The sequence below is a fragment of the Lipotes vexillifer genome, unplaced genomic scaffold, assembly GCF_000442215.2.
Source record: "Lipotes vexillifer unplaced genomic scaffold, Lipotes_vexillifer_v1.1 scaffold343, whole genome shotgun sequence".
In the NCBI taxonomy this organism is placed as follows: domain Eukaryota; kingdom Metazoa; phylum Chordata; class Mammalia; order Artiodactyla; family Lipotidae; genus Lipotes; species Lipotes vexillifer.
Genome location: NW_006777506.1, coordinates 467,345 through 484,278, shown reverse-complemented (window position 1 = coordinate 484,278; position 16,934 = coordinate 467,345). Strand labels below are relative to the sequence as shown.

At 33.7% G+C, this 16,934-nt stretch overlaps 1 protein-coding gene across 2 annotated transcripts in view; it reads left to right on the top strand.

Annotated features, from left to right (window-relative positions):
• Nucleotides 1-16,934, top strand: part of TRMT1L (tRNA methyltransferase 1L) — a 36,112-nt gene that overhangs the window by 7,090 nt on the left and 12,088 nt on the right. For both annotated transcript variants that reach the window (XM_007451141.1, XM_007451140.1), the window contains exons 4-10: nt 2,138-2,202; nt 3,823-3,952; nt 5,415-5,538; nt 6,030-6,109; nt 10,618-10,867; nt 11,270-11,482; nt 12,408-12,598. In XM_007451141.1, the coding sequence (XP_007451203.1) occupies nt 2,146-2,202; nt 3,823-3,952; nt 5,415-5,538; nt 6,030-6,109; nt 10,618-10,867; nt 11,270-11,482; nt 12,408-12,598 (1,045 nt within the window). In that variant the 5' untranslated portion in view covers nt 2,138-2,145. The remainder of the gene's footprint in view (nt 1-2,137; nt 2,203-3,822; nt 3,953-5,414; nt 5,539-6,029; nt 6,110-10,617; nt 10,868-11,269; nt 11,483-12,407; nt 12,599-16,934) is intronic.

Genomic DNA, 16,934 nt, shown 5'->3' with positions numbered 1-16,934 from the left:
CTCTTTCCTAGGAGTAAAAGCAGCAATACACAAGGATAGGTGTACAAGAATATTCATTGCAGCATGTGCTTAGTGACAAAAACTTGGAACTAAAATAAGAGATTGAATAAATTATGGTACATACATACCATGAAATATTATGCAGCCATTGAAAAGAGTATATTACATCTATACCAGTTTACTTGGAAGGATTTCCATGGTAAACTACTAATGAAAATAGCAATATATGGGATAAAAACAAAAAGTACCCCCCCAAAAAAGCCCTAAATATCAATCTTAAACATGTATATACTTATATTTGTATATGATTATATAAGTATAGTCTTTGTTAAATGTGCTTATCTGGGGTTTCAACCAGACTGAATGAAATAGCCATTATAAGACACCCAAAAAAAGAAGCCAGAACTATACCAGAATTATTTTCTTAGATTATCACTAATTACTTAGAGAAAAGGGAATTAGAGACTAATTCAGAAGCCATATGTCTTATGTTTAATTATTTATAAGAATGTATAGTAAACCATATTGACTTCTTATCAAAAAAGAAAGATCTCATTTTAATTACAAAGGTCTCTTTCGTTTGCTTTATTTAAGCCATTGTTTAATCTTTAGGTTTGGTCTCCCTCCTCCAAGTTATTCTTTTCTCTTTGATGGCTCATGGTATCGCTTTACTCTGTCATGTACATTAGGTTGTTGGGTTCTTTCACATGGTGGTCATCTGGTAGATGGTGAACATGATTTTGTCTTTGTGAGCAGGCTTCAAAGTAGTTGGCAAATATGTTGAATAAGATCTGCTGAAGGAATAGAAGGGAGATGAGGGAGAAAAAGCCAGGAATGCTTGTGTTTGAGACTTGAGCAACTAGAAAAATGTCCTTTACTGGGATGGAGAAGACTGCATTAGGTCTGAGAAAGAAGGACAAGTCCTCAGATTTAGGCATGCAAATGTTGAGATGCATCTAGTGGAGATATCAAGTAGCCTGGAGGCTACATGAATCTAGACTTTGGGGAAAAGGTTTGGGCTAGAGATACATATTTGGGAGTTGTCAGAATATGGATGGTATTTAAAGCCGTAAGACTGGGTGGGATAACCTTAAGAGTACATATAGGTGGAAAAAAGTTGTTGTCCAAGGTCTGAGTCCTGAGACACTTGAACACATACAAATAAACGATTGGATGTAAAGTATGAGAAGAAAGAAGTTAAAGATAACTTAGTTTTTGAATTGGGAGTAACTGGAAGGCATTATCATTCATTAAAAAGGTGAAAAAGAGACCTGGTTCAAGAGGAAGTGAAAATTTTAGTCCTTGACAGTAGGTTTTTTGGAGTTCTATTGTTGTTGGGTTTTTATTTTTATTTTTTTCTTGGCTGTGTCACACGGCTTGTGGGATCTTAGTTCCCTGAACAGGGACCAGGGATCAAACCCATGTGCCCTGCAGTGGAAGTGTGGAGTCCTATCCACTGGACCACCAGGGAATTCCCGACAGTAGGTTTTGAAATAACCAGTCATATGTCTTCAATAGGCAATTGAAAGTAGAGATCTGGCCCTCAGGAATGAGTTGGTAAGAGAGCTATAATTTGGGATTCCTTCTCACAGGGGAGATAGTTGCAATCATGAAAGGCACTACAGTTACCAAGGAAATGAGAAAAAATTTTTGTAGCACATCAAGCATACAGAAAATCTACATTTTCGAGTATGAGAGAGGGAAAAGAATCTGTAAAGAAGATTAAGTAGGAAAGATGGGAAGAGAACTAAGATAGTGCTGTATCGTAAATGAAGAGGCTGTATAATGGTAAATGCAGCATAAGGCAGAGAAGATGAAGCCTAAGAAAAAGTCAGGATGGCAGAAAGACAATAAAACTGAGTCCCAAAGAAGCTAAATGACTAAACCAAGGTAACACAGATATTCTTGGCAGAACCAGGTTTTGACCCTAGATCCTCCTGCATTTGTTTTTATACTATGTCATATACAGCAAGTACATAAAACTAAGGCAATCTCATTCAAATAAACTATGACATTACAAATATAAGAATAATCTCAATTATTCTTATAAAATAAAATTTGCTAGTAATTTTTAATAATAACTGAATACTTAATGAACAGTGATAGACAAGCAGCAATTCTTCATTCTTCATTCTAGGTTACAGGATGTGCATCTGTCACTTACCTTGTCGACCAGTGAAACCAAACATTATTGGAGAACAGGTAATCACGTGGTAGATTTGTTTTTTTTAGATTTAGCTGTCCGTAAAGAAAGTGCAATTTTGAGTTGCTTTATGACTAAAATGTGCATATTCAGCAATGAGTTTAAGATTTTGTTTACAAGGGCTTTCAGATTACCATAGTAGGAAAAATATGAAATGCATGAAAGAAGTTGCTGTATTGAACTTTTCATTTTAAAGTTTTTAATTTCAGTCAGATCACCTGCTCTCTTGTGTTCAAAAGGAAAATTAACCCACTTACTAATTTTGGAATCGAGATTTTTAAATAGTAATTTTTTTCTTTCAAAATATATTTTGATCATGGAATAAGAGCCTTTAATTTCTGTGGTTTAGTAAATATCTTAATATGTGTCGATTCATAGTCATCCTCCCTATGTTCTTCCTCTTACTTTGTCAAAGGACAGAATGAAGAAACTTTCTGAAATCTCACTAGCTTTTTTTTAAAAGTACGTGTGTTTACTTTTAGGATAGATTTGACCTTTGGGGAATACAAATGATAAAATATTTTATAGTGACACTATCCTGAATGCATATTAGTTTAATGGGTCCTCATTATTAATTTTCCTTTCAAGTCACTAAAAAAAGTAAAGAACTGGGGGGAAAAAACAAACATTTCTTAAGTAGTTAGGATAATGCTTAGTCCATTAACCCTATCTGTTTTGAATATGATAACCACAATGCCATAAGGAACCTTGTGCAATGTTCTTGACTATTCTCTCCTTGCTCTATGATCCCGAGTAAACAGGACGTAAGAGTAAAAAGGCATCAAAAGCAGGAAGAGCTGTTGGAGTGGTGTTTTTGTTCTTAGCTAAATAAGGAACTATAAAGTGAGAATTTTTACTTGGAAAAATAGACTTTTTATTCTGTCTCTAACATTTAGTAGTGTGCTAGAACTAGCTCAATTTTCCAGAAATCTTGAAATTTCGTTGTTAAATGTGGCCATCATCAAAAATTAAATTATATAAACTTAAAAGTAAATAAGTTATATTAAAAACAAAGGTAATGAATACTCACAACTCACAACTTCCCATTTATTTTACTACATTTTACTTTTACCTGTGCTCTTAATGTTATTTATGTATTCTGTATCTGCACGGTGGCAGTGTTCTCTGGTATGATATTGCACATCTCTTCCCAAATTCACGTTCAGTGATGTCACATTGGTAGCTTCAAATGTCACAATTTTAGCTTGATATCGGCCATGGTAGAGTACATAAACCACAGACAGCTGCAGACACTACAAATCAGGGCTTTATTTTCCTGGAGAGCCAGTTGCTATACATCTACCAGCACATTGTTGCTAGTGTCATACCGTTTGTTAAGTGCTGCTTATAGAAGATAGAGTACAGTTATTTGCTGATTAGAATGAATGGAAAAAACTAAGAAATTAAACTTGTGGCCTATTGTAAAGTAAGATTAAAAAGCATATGTAAATATAGGTAAGGAAGTAAAAATCCTTTCAAAGTCACATGGCAAAATGAATACTATCTTCTATACGTTAAACCCTAAATACACTAACATAAATAAATTTACAATATTAAACTTTTATTTCATTGTCTTAGTAACTTATTTATGTATTTAAATTAAATACTCTGTTTGATAGATATCCAGTAAAATGGGAGCCCATTATCATTGTATTATTTGTTCAGCAACAATTACCAGAAGGACAGATATGCTAGGACATGTTAGGCGCCATGTGAATAAAGGAGAGACTAAATCCACGTATATTGCTGGTAAGTTGAGCAATCTCATTAGCATGTTAATAAGTAAATTCTTAAACAATGGTCTAATTATTCTTTTCAGATATCAAGCAGACAAAATACAGTGACTTAACCAAATCATTTAGTTAACTACTAATCTGTCTTGTTTTGTTTTGTTTTGTTTTGTGAGACTCCCAACAATATTCAACTGTTCTCAATTTAACAGATATATTTAATATCTGGGATAGATATTAAATATGGGTAGAAAAAAGTAACTGATGTTCAAGTAAATATAGGTATCTTAATGAAAGACTATAGAATTTTATTACGAATGATGGCTCTTGTACCAATAACTGTGTTATACTTATTATCGAAAAACACTGGAAAAAGGAGGTAGAGTGATATATAAAGACTCTTTATTATCCTGAGTGATATCAAGTTATTAGTAGCTTGTTAATACTGAGACAGTTCGTTCTCAAGAATTAAGAATTAAGCCCTCCTGCCCTAAGGCATCCATTATATGTAATGAATTAACATCTCTCTTATACATCTAGAATGGTACTCTGGACCTTCCCTTTAAGAGTTGAAAACAAAAAGTCACTGAAATAATTATTTGAAGGGCTTACTTTGCTAACAGAACCTGGTTTGAGAAAGGCTGATCTTGTGAGACATGTTACTTGACACTTTGTTGAGTATAGAAAGATATGTAACACAACACTAGGAAAGATTACTTTTATTTGGCATTGTAGAAAGGGAAATATGGTTCCCATTTAGTTAACATTCTGATAGTAATGTTATCAAGAAATCCAAACATAGAGAATCTCAATTATATTTCCCCCACACATATTACATATGTTTCCTTTCTTAAATATTTAAAATATATTCACACAAACACATCACTTTCATTTGGGTTTATAGCTAAATGATTCTAATGTATATTAAATGTAGAATAATTTTTTTACATTAGCTTATAGCTGTTTGAATATAATTTGTGATTTAAAATCATAATTATGAGAAAGTGTTCTGAAGTCAAGCACATTCAGGAAATATAGTGACTCTTAGTCATCCATGCCGGCTAATGGAATGTAACTACACAGAAAGGTTAATTTTCTAATGTTTAAATCACAATAAAATATATTTAGCAACCAACCTATATAAACACAATGTAGTGTTTCATGAGTAATAAAGGTATTTTAGGATTTTGTACTATCTTAGGTTGATTATTCTTAACTAGGTATACAGATATATTGATGTGCTAGACAATTAAGATTTTAAGCTGACAAACTTTAATTCACCAAATACTTAACTGAGTACTACTCTTTTCCAGAGACAGTGCTAGGTAGGTCAGTTTGGGGGGACTTTTTTGGCATCTACTCAACTGATTTCATTAACATGAAATATTATAAAGGAAGGTTATTTTTTAATGTATATTGTTTTTGATATTTAGAATTATTTTGTATTTCACTGGAAATCTTTTTTTTTTTTGTAATTTTAGCTTCTGCTGCCAAACCACCTAATGAAATTTTAAAAGAGGCAGACACAGATGTACAAGTTTGTCCCAACTATTCTGTACCTCAGAAAACAGATTCCTATTTTAATCCCAAAATGAAACTAAATCGGTAAGATAAATTGAAAACAGGATTATGGGATGTTTCAAATAATTACAGATGTACCTTTTCTTAATCTTTTTGTTTTAATATATTGAAACTTAAAACTAGGTATAGATTGAAAATCATTTATTTTAGCATTTTCTCAGAATGACTGTTTTCTCTCTTTTATTTTTCTGCCAAACCAATTTCTTTCTCAGAGAGTAAAACAGGTCTAACTTTATATAATTAAATGAACATGTTGGGCAAGTTTGTGGGCAAGTTTTATTTATAAAATCATTATTCATCGTGAATACTTGTTAATAAAACCCAATTCGATTTGTAGTTTAATTTCACAGATTTTTAGTTCTTGTACTGTTAAGTAAGGAATATACTATTAGGTCTCTTTCCAAAATAGTTTGCATAGTAAACAGGAGCCCCATTTCTCACTATTCTTAAAATAAAATCTACAATGATGAAACCATGGTGCCGTAAAATTATTTGATTGTTATACTTTCTTCTAGGCAGCTAATATTCTGTACACTGGCTGCTTTGGCTAAGGAACGAAAACCTTTGGAATGTCTAGATGCCTTTGGAGCTACTGGTAAGTAATGAAGCCTTTTTGGAACCCCACTTTATCAGATCTGTACAGTATCTTTTCTTTCCCTTTTTTTTTCTGTTGTTTAGCCACTTTGAAAACTAAGGGTTTGTTTATATCATGTGAACCTGAAGAGATTTTTTTCCCAGTTTTATTGAGAAATAATTGGCATACATCACTGTACAGGTGTACACGTTTGAGGTGTACAGCATGATGATTTGCTTTACATATATTGTGAAATGATTACCACAGTAGGTTCAGCTAACATCCATCATCTCATGTAGATACAATACGATAAGAAGAAAAGAAAGAAGAAAAAATATTTCTCCTTGTGATGAGAACTCTTAGCATTTACCCTCTTAACATTCCTATATACCAGTGTAACCTATACATAGTCATCATGTTGTACATTTCATCCCTAGTACTTATTTATCTTATAATTGGAAATTTGTACCTTTTGCCCACCTTCCGGTACAGTATCTTTTCTTAGGAAATTTATATGGATATCATATGTAGCAAAATATTTTGATATAAAAAAAAGATCCAAGGTAAATTTTTTTATTATGGAAAATTTTCAAATATATACAAAAGTAGAGCATATAATAAATGAATCCCTTTATATCCATCACTCACTTCAGAAATTACCAATTCATACTCAGTCTTGTATATGTATTCCCATGCACTTTCCCTCATACCTCATTCCTCCATTCTGTATCCCCATTATTTTGAAACAAATCACAGATCATTTCATCCATAAATATTTCAATGGGATATGTAAAAGACAAGGACTTTTTAAAATTAAAACCCATATACCATATCACACCTAAAAATTTAAGAATAATTCTTTAATATCATCAAATGTTTAGATATGCCTATTTCATAATTTTTTTTAATTCAAACAAAGACTATATATTTCAATTGTTTAGTATGTCTCTTAAGTCTCTTTTTAATCTATATTACCTTCCATCATTTTATGTGTATGTGTGATAATTATTTGTTGATATAACAGGTCATTTGCCCTGTAGAGTTTCCCACAGTCTAGATTTTTGCTGATTGCATCACCATGGTTCATATAAGATGAACCATCACATGGTTCCTCTATCTCTCGTATTTCTATAAATTGGTAGTTGGATCTTCAGGTTTGATCAGATTCAGATAGGATTTTTTTTTTCTGCAAGAATACACATTTACTGCATTCAGTTATCAGTTGGTATTTGGTTGTCTCTTTTTTGTGATGCAGTAAATATTGCTTAGTCATTAGGCAGTGGGGTAAGGTGAAATTTTAAAGATTGAGAACATTTTTCCCAAAAGGACTTAACAGTAGAGAAAAGATAATGGAAAAAGTAGAAAATTTCTAAGAAGCCACTTGTACCTAATCTACATCTTACTTCTTAAAGGTTATAGGAGTGTATTCTTGGGAAGTTTGTACCAATAGGATGAAAGCATGACTTAGCTCTCAAGTTCCTCTCCTCAGGGAGAACTAGTGGTTAAAAACATGGACTGTGGAATCAAACTGGCTGCATTCAAATCCCAGCTTTATAACATGGCAGCTGTCTAACCACACGAAATTTATGCTTCAGTTTCCTCATCTATCTAAAGGAGGGTACCCACCATAAAATAATGTGAAGATTAGGTAAATTAATACATATAAAGAAATTGGAAGTGTCTGGTATATAGCAAATGCTACAAAAGCACTCAGTATCATCATTATTGTATTATTACCACTTCTGCTACCATCATCATCATCAGTAATGTCTCTGTAAATATGGTAAAAGTGATGAAGTAGTGATGTTAAGCTGATCACATTCTCTGAGCTAGTTGGATTTTTTTTTTTAATATTTGTTTGTTTATTTGGCTGGGTTGGGTCTTTGTTGCAGCATGCAGCATATTCATCGTGGCATGTGGGATCTTTTGTTGCGGCACTCGTGGTGCGCAGGCTCTTCGTAGTGGCACGCAGGCTTCTCTATAGTTGTGACATGCAGGTTTTCTCTTCTCTAGTTGTGGCGTGGGCTCCAGAGCACATAGGCTCTGTAGTTTGCGGAACGCAGGCTCTCTAGTAGAGGTGGGTGAGCTCAGTAGTTGTGGCGCGCAGGCTTAGTTGCCCTGCGGCATGTGGGATCTTAGTTCCCCGACCAGGGATCGAACCCACATCCCCTGCATTGGAAGGCAGATTCTTTACCACTGGACCACCAGGGAAGTCCCACCAGTCGTATTTTAAACTTGAATCAATTTTTACTCCTTTTTCTGCCACTGTCCCCACATACACTCAACCACTGATCTGTTCTAATTTTTCTTTTTTATTATGACTCGTACTCCTTTTCCATTCCATATCCACCAATGTAATGATTTTTGGCAATGATATCTCTCCCACCCAGTCTGTCTTGTATGCTATTGCAAACAGCCTTTCCTCTGAAACACTGAATTGATGTTACTTCTCAGTCAAAAAAATCATGCATCTTTATTGTCTAAATAGAGTTCAGCTTCTCAGATTGCAATTTAATATCCTCTATAATCTGACCCAATCTACTTTTCCAGATTTATTTCCCAGCATTTTCCCTGACACAACTTCTCTCTCTCTTTTTACATTCAATAAAATTTATTAAATGTCTATCCTAGACTGGGTACTATATACGTTTCTTGATAGTGGAGTCATTTTTTTTCTTTTTTTTCCTCCAGTTTTATTGAGATATAATCAACATACAACATTGTATAAGTTTTAGATATACAACATAATGATATGTATATATTGTAAAATGATCACCAAAATTAACATCCATCACCTCACATAGTTACAGATTTTTTTTTCCGTTTTTATGAGAACTTTTACGTTCTGCTTTCTTAGTCACTTTCAGTCAGTCACTTTCATAAACAGTACAGTATCATTAACTATAATCACCCTGCTATACATTATATCCCCAGAACATACTTATCTTGTAACTGCAAGTCTGTACCCGTCCATATCCACCCAGTTCTCCCAACCTTCCAGTCTCCACCTCTGGCAGCCACAAATCCGATCTCCATTTCTGTGAGTTTGGTTTTTTTAGATTCCACATGTAAGTTAGATCATACAGTATTTGTCTTTTTCTGATTTATTTCACTTAGCATACTGCCTTCAGGGTCCATCCATGTTGTCTGAAATGGCAGGATTGCCTTCTGTTTTATGGCTGAATGGTATTCCACTGGGTATGTATATAAATATACACACCACATATTCTTTATTCATTCATCCTTCTGTGGACACTTAGATTGTGTCCATGTCTTGGCTACTGTAAATAATGATGCAATGAACTACTCTTTTTTTTACCTGAAATCCCTAAAACTATCATTTAAGTAAGATCTTCTCAGCCTTTTCTTTTTAATGTGCCTTGGTAAACTAAAATCAAGCTCATAGCAGTCATTTTGCATGTTTCCCCATCTCTGAAACGTGGATAGGGACTTCCCTGGTGGTGCAGTGGTTAAGACTCCACGCTCTCAATGCAGGGGGCCCAGGTTTGATCCCTTGTCCAGGAACTAGATCCCACATGCATGATGCAACTAAGAGTTCACATGCCACAACTAAGGAGCCAGTGAGCCGCAACTAAGGAGCCTGCCTGCTGCAATTAAGGAGCCTACGTGCCACAACTAAGAAGCTGGTGAGCCGCAACTAAGGAGCCCACCTGCCACAACTAAGATCCAATGCAAACAAATAAATAAATATAAAATGTGAATATTGGAACTTACTTCACAAGCTTGTTATAAGAATAGGAAAATATATGTAAAGACCATGGCACATAGTAAATGCTAACTTTTTACATTTATGAAGCACATGTAGGGAGAAGATGGTTAATACTTCCCATAAATAGGGGTTTTTCTACTCCATATTGGCTAGGCTTGTGTCACCCTCTCCCACTGTGTAGTGAATGTCCCTTATGACTCAAGTCCAATAGGAATAGAAAGCCTGTGAGAAGGGCCCTCTTGGTCTCAATTCCTCTTGGTCATTTGCTTACACATACAAAGTTGTTCTTTTTCATTCACAATGATGCTGTTGTGCAGTATTTGAAAAGCACTGATCCAGGAAAGTTGTTTTCATATTTTGGTGCATTAGGGTAAACTTCAGCAGGAGGAGTTCCAACTACCCATCTTCCCTTCAAGTACAGTAACTGCACTCTTACTCATATTGTATATTGGGTTTCTCTGTAAGATTTTGTTTCAAAAAAGTATTCCATTGTAAAAAGAAAGAAAAAAAAATCCTACCAAAGCCCAAATAAAGAACATACATGGATATTTTATTTGAACATGGATTATAGAAAAGTTTTTTACAAACTATTAATGGAAATCTGTTGGACACATTTTCTTGTGGTAAATTTTCTTCAGAGGCATTTTAGTGAGAAAGTAGAATAAGAATTACTTATGAAAGTATTAAGATTTTGAAAGAATTGTTTTTGTTATTTATAAAATTATATTCTTTATTATTATACTACTTTTATTCTTTATTAACAATTTAAAAACTCATTTTTCCTCCAATTTCTCCCAAGGGATAATGGGATTACAATGGGCAAAACACCTTGGGAATGCAGTCAAGGTTACAATTAATGATTTGAATGAAAACTCTGTGATGTTGATTCAGGAGAACTGCCATTTAAACAAATTGAAAGTGGTAGTGGACAGTAAGGAAAAGGAAGAGAGTGATGATATTCCTGAAGAAGGAGAGGAAAACTTTGGTAATATTAAGGTGACCAAAATGGATGCCAATGTACTGATGCATTTGAGATCTTTTGATTTCATGTAAGTGAAAAAAATTGTGTCACTTTCCAAACTGACTTGGATTTGGCGGGAGACGGGGTAGGAAGGGGGCCGTTAAAAATTAACATAGTTTGTCACTGTTTGTTTATTTAAATTAATAAAGTTTTTTTGGCATTGGCCTAAGGAAAGCAGTAAGAACATTTTCTAAGCATTTGAAATAAAATGCCTGGGCATGACAATTTCCTCTAAGCCTGATTTATTTTTACATGTCTAACATATCATATGATCATTTTATTGCTTACTTTAAAAACATAATTATGTATTTAAAATAGATTTATGAAGTCCTTTTGAATCCATGGAATTTTGTCATTAGAAATAATGACAATGGTATTATTTTGGATACTAGTATGATTTTAAATATGTCTGTATTCTTTGTGATTTTAGACACCTAGACCCTTTTGGAACATCTGTGAACTATCTTGATTCTGCATTCAGAAATATAAGAAACCTTGGCATAGTGTCAGTGACTTCTACAGATATCAGTTCTTTATATGCCAAGGCACAACATGTTGCCCGGCGTCACTACGGCTGTAACATTGTCCGAACTGAATATTACAAGGAGCTAGCAGCCAGAATTGTTGTAGCTGCAGTGGCAAGGTACCAAATGGCCAACAGTGTACCTTGTCTGGGTATACGATAAAAAGAAATAATATTACAAGAAGTGTTTATTTCATTCTTCAAAATATGCACGAAATACAAATTGCGTATTCCATATGTGTAATCTTGATTTGTTTGGTAATCTTATGTTAGAATTTGATTTAAAAGCTTGTGCCTAAAATAGTTTACTCTTCAATTTAAAATGTTATTAAAATAATTAAAGTACTAAGAAAGAAAATATTGAAAGTTAATTTCAAATCAGTTTATTTCAACAATGTAGGGGACAGCACCATGAAAAGGGAAAGCAAAGCCTGTTTTTAGATTTAGAAACAATCATTTTTTAATGTCCATTTCATCTTTTATTTATGTAGTTTAAAAAAATGATGGCTTATAAACTTGATTCAAATCAATACATACAAAGTTTAAGTTAGTTCAGAACTGTAGAGGGAAAACTAAGTACATAAATGGTGTATCAAGTAGAATTTAATCCAAAAGTATATAAAAGTAATAATGGCAAGGACTTTGCTTATTCATTTTTCACTGACTGTTCAGTTCCTGCATGTAGTTAGTACTCAATAAACATATATTGTTTAGAGGAAGCTTTTATAGAAAAAAGTAGATAAAAAGAAAGAAAGATGGTTGTGATGACAAGAAACAAAGTGACACTGAAAACCAGAGAACATTGAGATTTCATAAGGGAAAATGTGTAGTTACTAAAATCCTGCCAAGCATCCTATATATCCTGTGTTTCAATTTGTGTAGAAGTTATAGTAATGATCTTTTAAAATCACTGCTACTAAGAATTGAATTTTCCTTATTTTCCCATAACCCATCCATAGTTTAGTGTCCAAGTTAGTATTGTCAGTATAATGCCAAACAAAGGAAAATGATAAGCTCCCAAAATAACTTTAATAAATTTTTCCAGAGCTGCAGCCCGATGTAACAAAGGCATAGAAGTACTGTTTGCAGTGGCTCTGGAACATTTTGTATTGGTTGTTGTGAGAGTTTTGAGGGGGCCTACTTCTGCAGATGAAACAGCCAAGAAGATTCAGTACCTAATCCATTGTCAGTGGTGTGAAGAGAGAATTTTTCAGAAGGATGGTAATATGGTAGAAGGTAAATTCAAGTTTCTTTTGACTGTATATTCGGTTTAATTTATGTATAAGCCTCCAATGAATAAGCCTTTATCACATCCCTAATTATACATATTGTTGTCCTTTGATTTTAAAGATTACAGTGCTAACTTTATTTCCTATACTGGATTTCCTTTCATCAACAGACAAGACATTCGTGTGAGTTCATTAAAATCATTCTCATCATAATTTATGCTCTTTAGCCCTGCCCTCTGTTGAAACATCTAGAAATAACTTAGTTTCCACTGTCACTAATTTTAGGAACATTAAGTCAGATTTCCTCTTTATCTAGGATGTTTCAAATCATTAATTCTATAAAAATAATTTTCATATTTCTGACTGAATATAAAAGCCATCAGTTATAAAATTCATTCAGTAAACATTTATTGAGCCTCTACTATATGCCAGGCCTGGGGAATCAAGGAAAAAGATGTGGCTTGTGCCCTCATCAAGCTGTTTCTATTTTGCTTTTCTGGGACATAGAGTTGCCCATTGTTTTCTGTTAGGTTCTTGGCATTTTTTAAACATGGATTTTTAAGAACTCCTTTATATACTAGAGTTTAACCCTTGTGATATGATATGATAGTTGCAGATATTTTTTCTCATTTTGTCACTTGTGTTTGCATCTTTTTTTTTTTTTTTACCTTTTCATGCAGAGATTTTTCATTGTTGCTGTTGTTAAGTTAATCAAACTTTTAATGTACTCTGGATTTTGTCTGTAGTTGGAAAGAGCTTTCCTATCCTATATTATTCAAGGAAGGTTATGTTTCATTGAATAGTTCACCTCTTCACTGATTTGAGACTACCATATTTATCTTATACTAAAATCCCACATGTATTTGAGTTTGTTTCTGGATTTTCTATTCTTTTCCAGTGGTTGGATGTTCATACACCTCTATCCCACTGTTTTGATTACAGAAGACTTTTAGTGTTGTTCAATATCTGTTAAGACAATCCCTTCTCATAGCTCTATTTACAGTGTTCTGACATTGGATCCTTTGTTTTGGCTTAACAAAAAATAAATAAATAAACCAGTTGGTGGTTTATCTTGATCACATTAAGGAGGATAGAGATATTGTTACAGTTCTGAAGCTTCCTAAGAACCCAGTATACTTTTCTTTTGTCCAAGAGTTAATACTTTTGCTACAGTGTTAATTGATAGTAGGAATGGAGGACATCCTGTCATGTTCCTTGTTTTAGTTCCCTCTGGTGCTTTCTGATTCATACTTGAATCTGAGATACCTATCATTTATCATATTGAGAAAGTAACCTTCATTTACAATTTTACTATGTTTTATCACAGTGTTGAATTTTGTCACGTTTTTTCAGCATCTGTGGAGGTGATTATATGGTATTTCTCCTTAGATCTATTAATTTGATTAACTGTAATAAAATTTCCCAATATCAAATCATTCTTTCTAGAATAAACTACTCTGTCAGGAAGTATTCTTTTATTATGGATTCTGTTTACTAACTTTTTAAAGGAGTTCTGTTTCAATATCATAAATAAGATGGTATATAGTTTTCCTTTTTAGAATAATTTTGGTTGGGCTTTAGAATTAGTTTAAATCCCCTTCAAAAAGAATTTGGAACTTTTACATTGCTTGGGAACAGTTTAGCTAGCATCAGAATTATTTGTTCACTAAAGGGTTAATAGTATTCACTCAGCTTTTCTAATTTATTTGCGTAGAGTTGAGCCAAGTGTTGTCTAATGATTCTCATTTCTTTGGTTTCTATGGTTATATTCTCCTTATTTTTTAAAGTTTTAGTATTTGTCCTTTCTGCCCTTTTCTCTTAACTATATTAGATACTGACTTATCTAGTCTGTTGTTTATTTTCTTAATGTTTACTTTTGTAGTAGCAAATATGTGTATGTTTCTGTAATTTGGATTTATCGGTTTTAAGTAATATACTTTGGCTTTTTGGTAACATGAGGTAATAGCCTGCCATTTTCCATTTTCCCTTCCTAATTTTTGTCCATTATACCATTTTTATGTTATATGTAACATTTATATTCTATTTTGCCAGTATAATCCACACATTAAATATATTCAGTGCCCATCATCAATGTTCTTGCCATAATTTCTTGAATTATGTGTTGGTTGGCTAAATTTAACTTCTGAGTTTAGTCAAGAGGGTTCATGGGGAAAATACTCTTTGATTTCTTGCATGTTTAAAGCTCCCTGTTTATAGCTTTATACTTAAAAAGTTTAGAGTTTGAGTGCCTTGTCAAAATTCTTTTATTGTCTTCTATTACTGAATATTATTGTAACTTTTCCTTCTTTTATGTGACATAAATATTTTGCCTGGCTTCCCAAAGGAATATTTACTTTTGAAATACTATGTTCTAACCTTATTTTTAGGATTTTTCCTAATCATGGCATCCCCTTTCATCATGTAGCTTCAAATATCCTTTCAAGAAAGCTTTCTTAAATATTTTTTAATTCTAATATTTGTCTTACATTGTACTATTATGCATGTGCTCTCTTCAACCTGTCTTCTTTAACTATCATTTTATCTAAAAATATTCATATATATTTAAAATTGTTGTATCATCTTTGGCTCTTTTGTCATTTTGAAATGTCTGTCTTTATCCCTGATATTTATCTGAAAGCCTATAGTCTGATATTAATACAAATACTGCTCTCATAGTTACTATTTGCATAATATATTTTTTATCCTTTTAGTTTTAATCTGTAAGTGTCTTATTAGATCTTGCTTTTTTAATCCAACCTGATTGTTTCTGCCTTTTGATGAGTGTTTAAACCATTCATATTGAATGTAGTTATTAAAATGTTTGGCTTTTCAGCACTTTTACTATTTGTTTATATGTATCTCATGTCTTCTGTGTTCCTCCTTTGCTGCCTTCATAGTGTTAAATATTTTTTTACTGTGTCATTTAAATTAATTCCTCTGTTGGTTTCTTAGCTATGTTTTTTCCAGTTATCTTCGTAATGGTTTCTCCAAGGATTATAATAATACCTTTAACTTATCTTCATCTACCTCAGGTTAATACTGACTTAAGACTGGCAAAATGTGGCAACTTTGCTCTAATATAATTCTATTTTTCTCTCACCTCCTCTGCTATTTTTGTCATATGTTAATTACATCTACAGACCCAATCCAATAATATAGTAGTATTTTTTAAATCTTACGAGTTTAAAAGAAAATTAAGAGACACACATGTATCTTTCATTGTTACCCACATAATTACCTTTCCAGTACTCTTTATTCCTTCCTTTGGATTCAAATTACTCTGTAAAATATCCTTTCAACCTGAAGAAGCCCCTTTAGTATTTCTTATAGGGTGAGTCTGCTACAACAAATTCTCCTAGTTTTTGTTTACCTGAGAATGTCTTTATTTCACCTTCTTTTTTGAAGGATAGTTCAAAAAAGGACGTAGACTTATTGGTTGATAGTTCTTTTTTTTCCCTCTCAGCACTTCAACTATGTCATTCCAGTGCCTTCTGATTAAAAGTCAGCCATTAATTGTTTTTTTTAATTAATTAATTTGTTTATCTACGGCTGTATTGGGTCTTCGTTGCTGTGCATGGGCTTTCTCTAGTTGCAGCGAGCGGGGTTTACTCTTTGTTGTGGTGCGCGGGCTTCTCATTGCGGTGGCTTCTCTTGTTGCAGAGCACAGGCTCTAGACACGCGGGCTTCAGTAGTTGTGGTACGTGGGCTTCAGTAGTTGTGACTTGTGGGCTCTAGAGTGCAGGCTCAGTAGTTGTGGCGCATGGGCTTAGTTGTTCCGCGGCATGTGGGATCTTCCCAGACCAGGGCTCAAACCCATGTCCCCTGCTTTGGCAGGAGGATTCTTAACCACTGCACCACCAGGGAAGTCCCCATTAATTGTATTGTTGTTCCCTCATACTTGATAAGTTATTTTTCTCTTACTGCTTTCAAGATTTTCTGTGTAGCTTTCAGCAGTTTGATTATGATGTGTCTGAGTGAGTCTCTCTGTTTATCCTACTTGGAATTCAGAGCTTCTTAGGGCCCTAGATAATTGTTTTTTATCAAATTTGGGGCACTATCTTGCTTCTCCAACCTAAACCTTTATCACTTCAAACTGAAGACAAATATCTTCTGTAATTACTAATCATGGATTAGAGGAGTTATATAATTGTAAGCTGCTTCAAGTACAGTTTTCTAACCAATCCCTTTAACAGTTGTCCTAGAGCTACTCTAGTGCCATTCATCCTTGCCACTGTTGTGGCCTCTCCCGTTGCAGAGCACAGGCTCCGGACGCGCAGGCTCCGCGGCCATGGCTCACGGGCCCAGCTGCTCCGCGGCATGTGGGATCCTCCCGGACCGGGGCA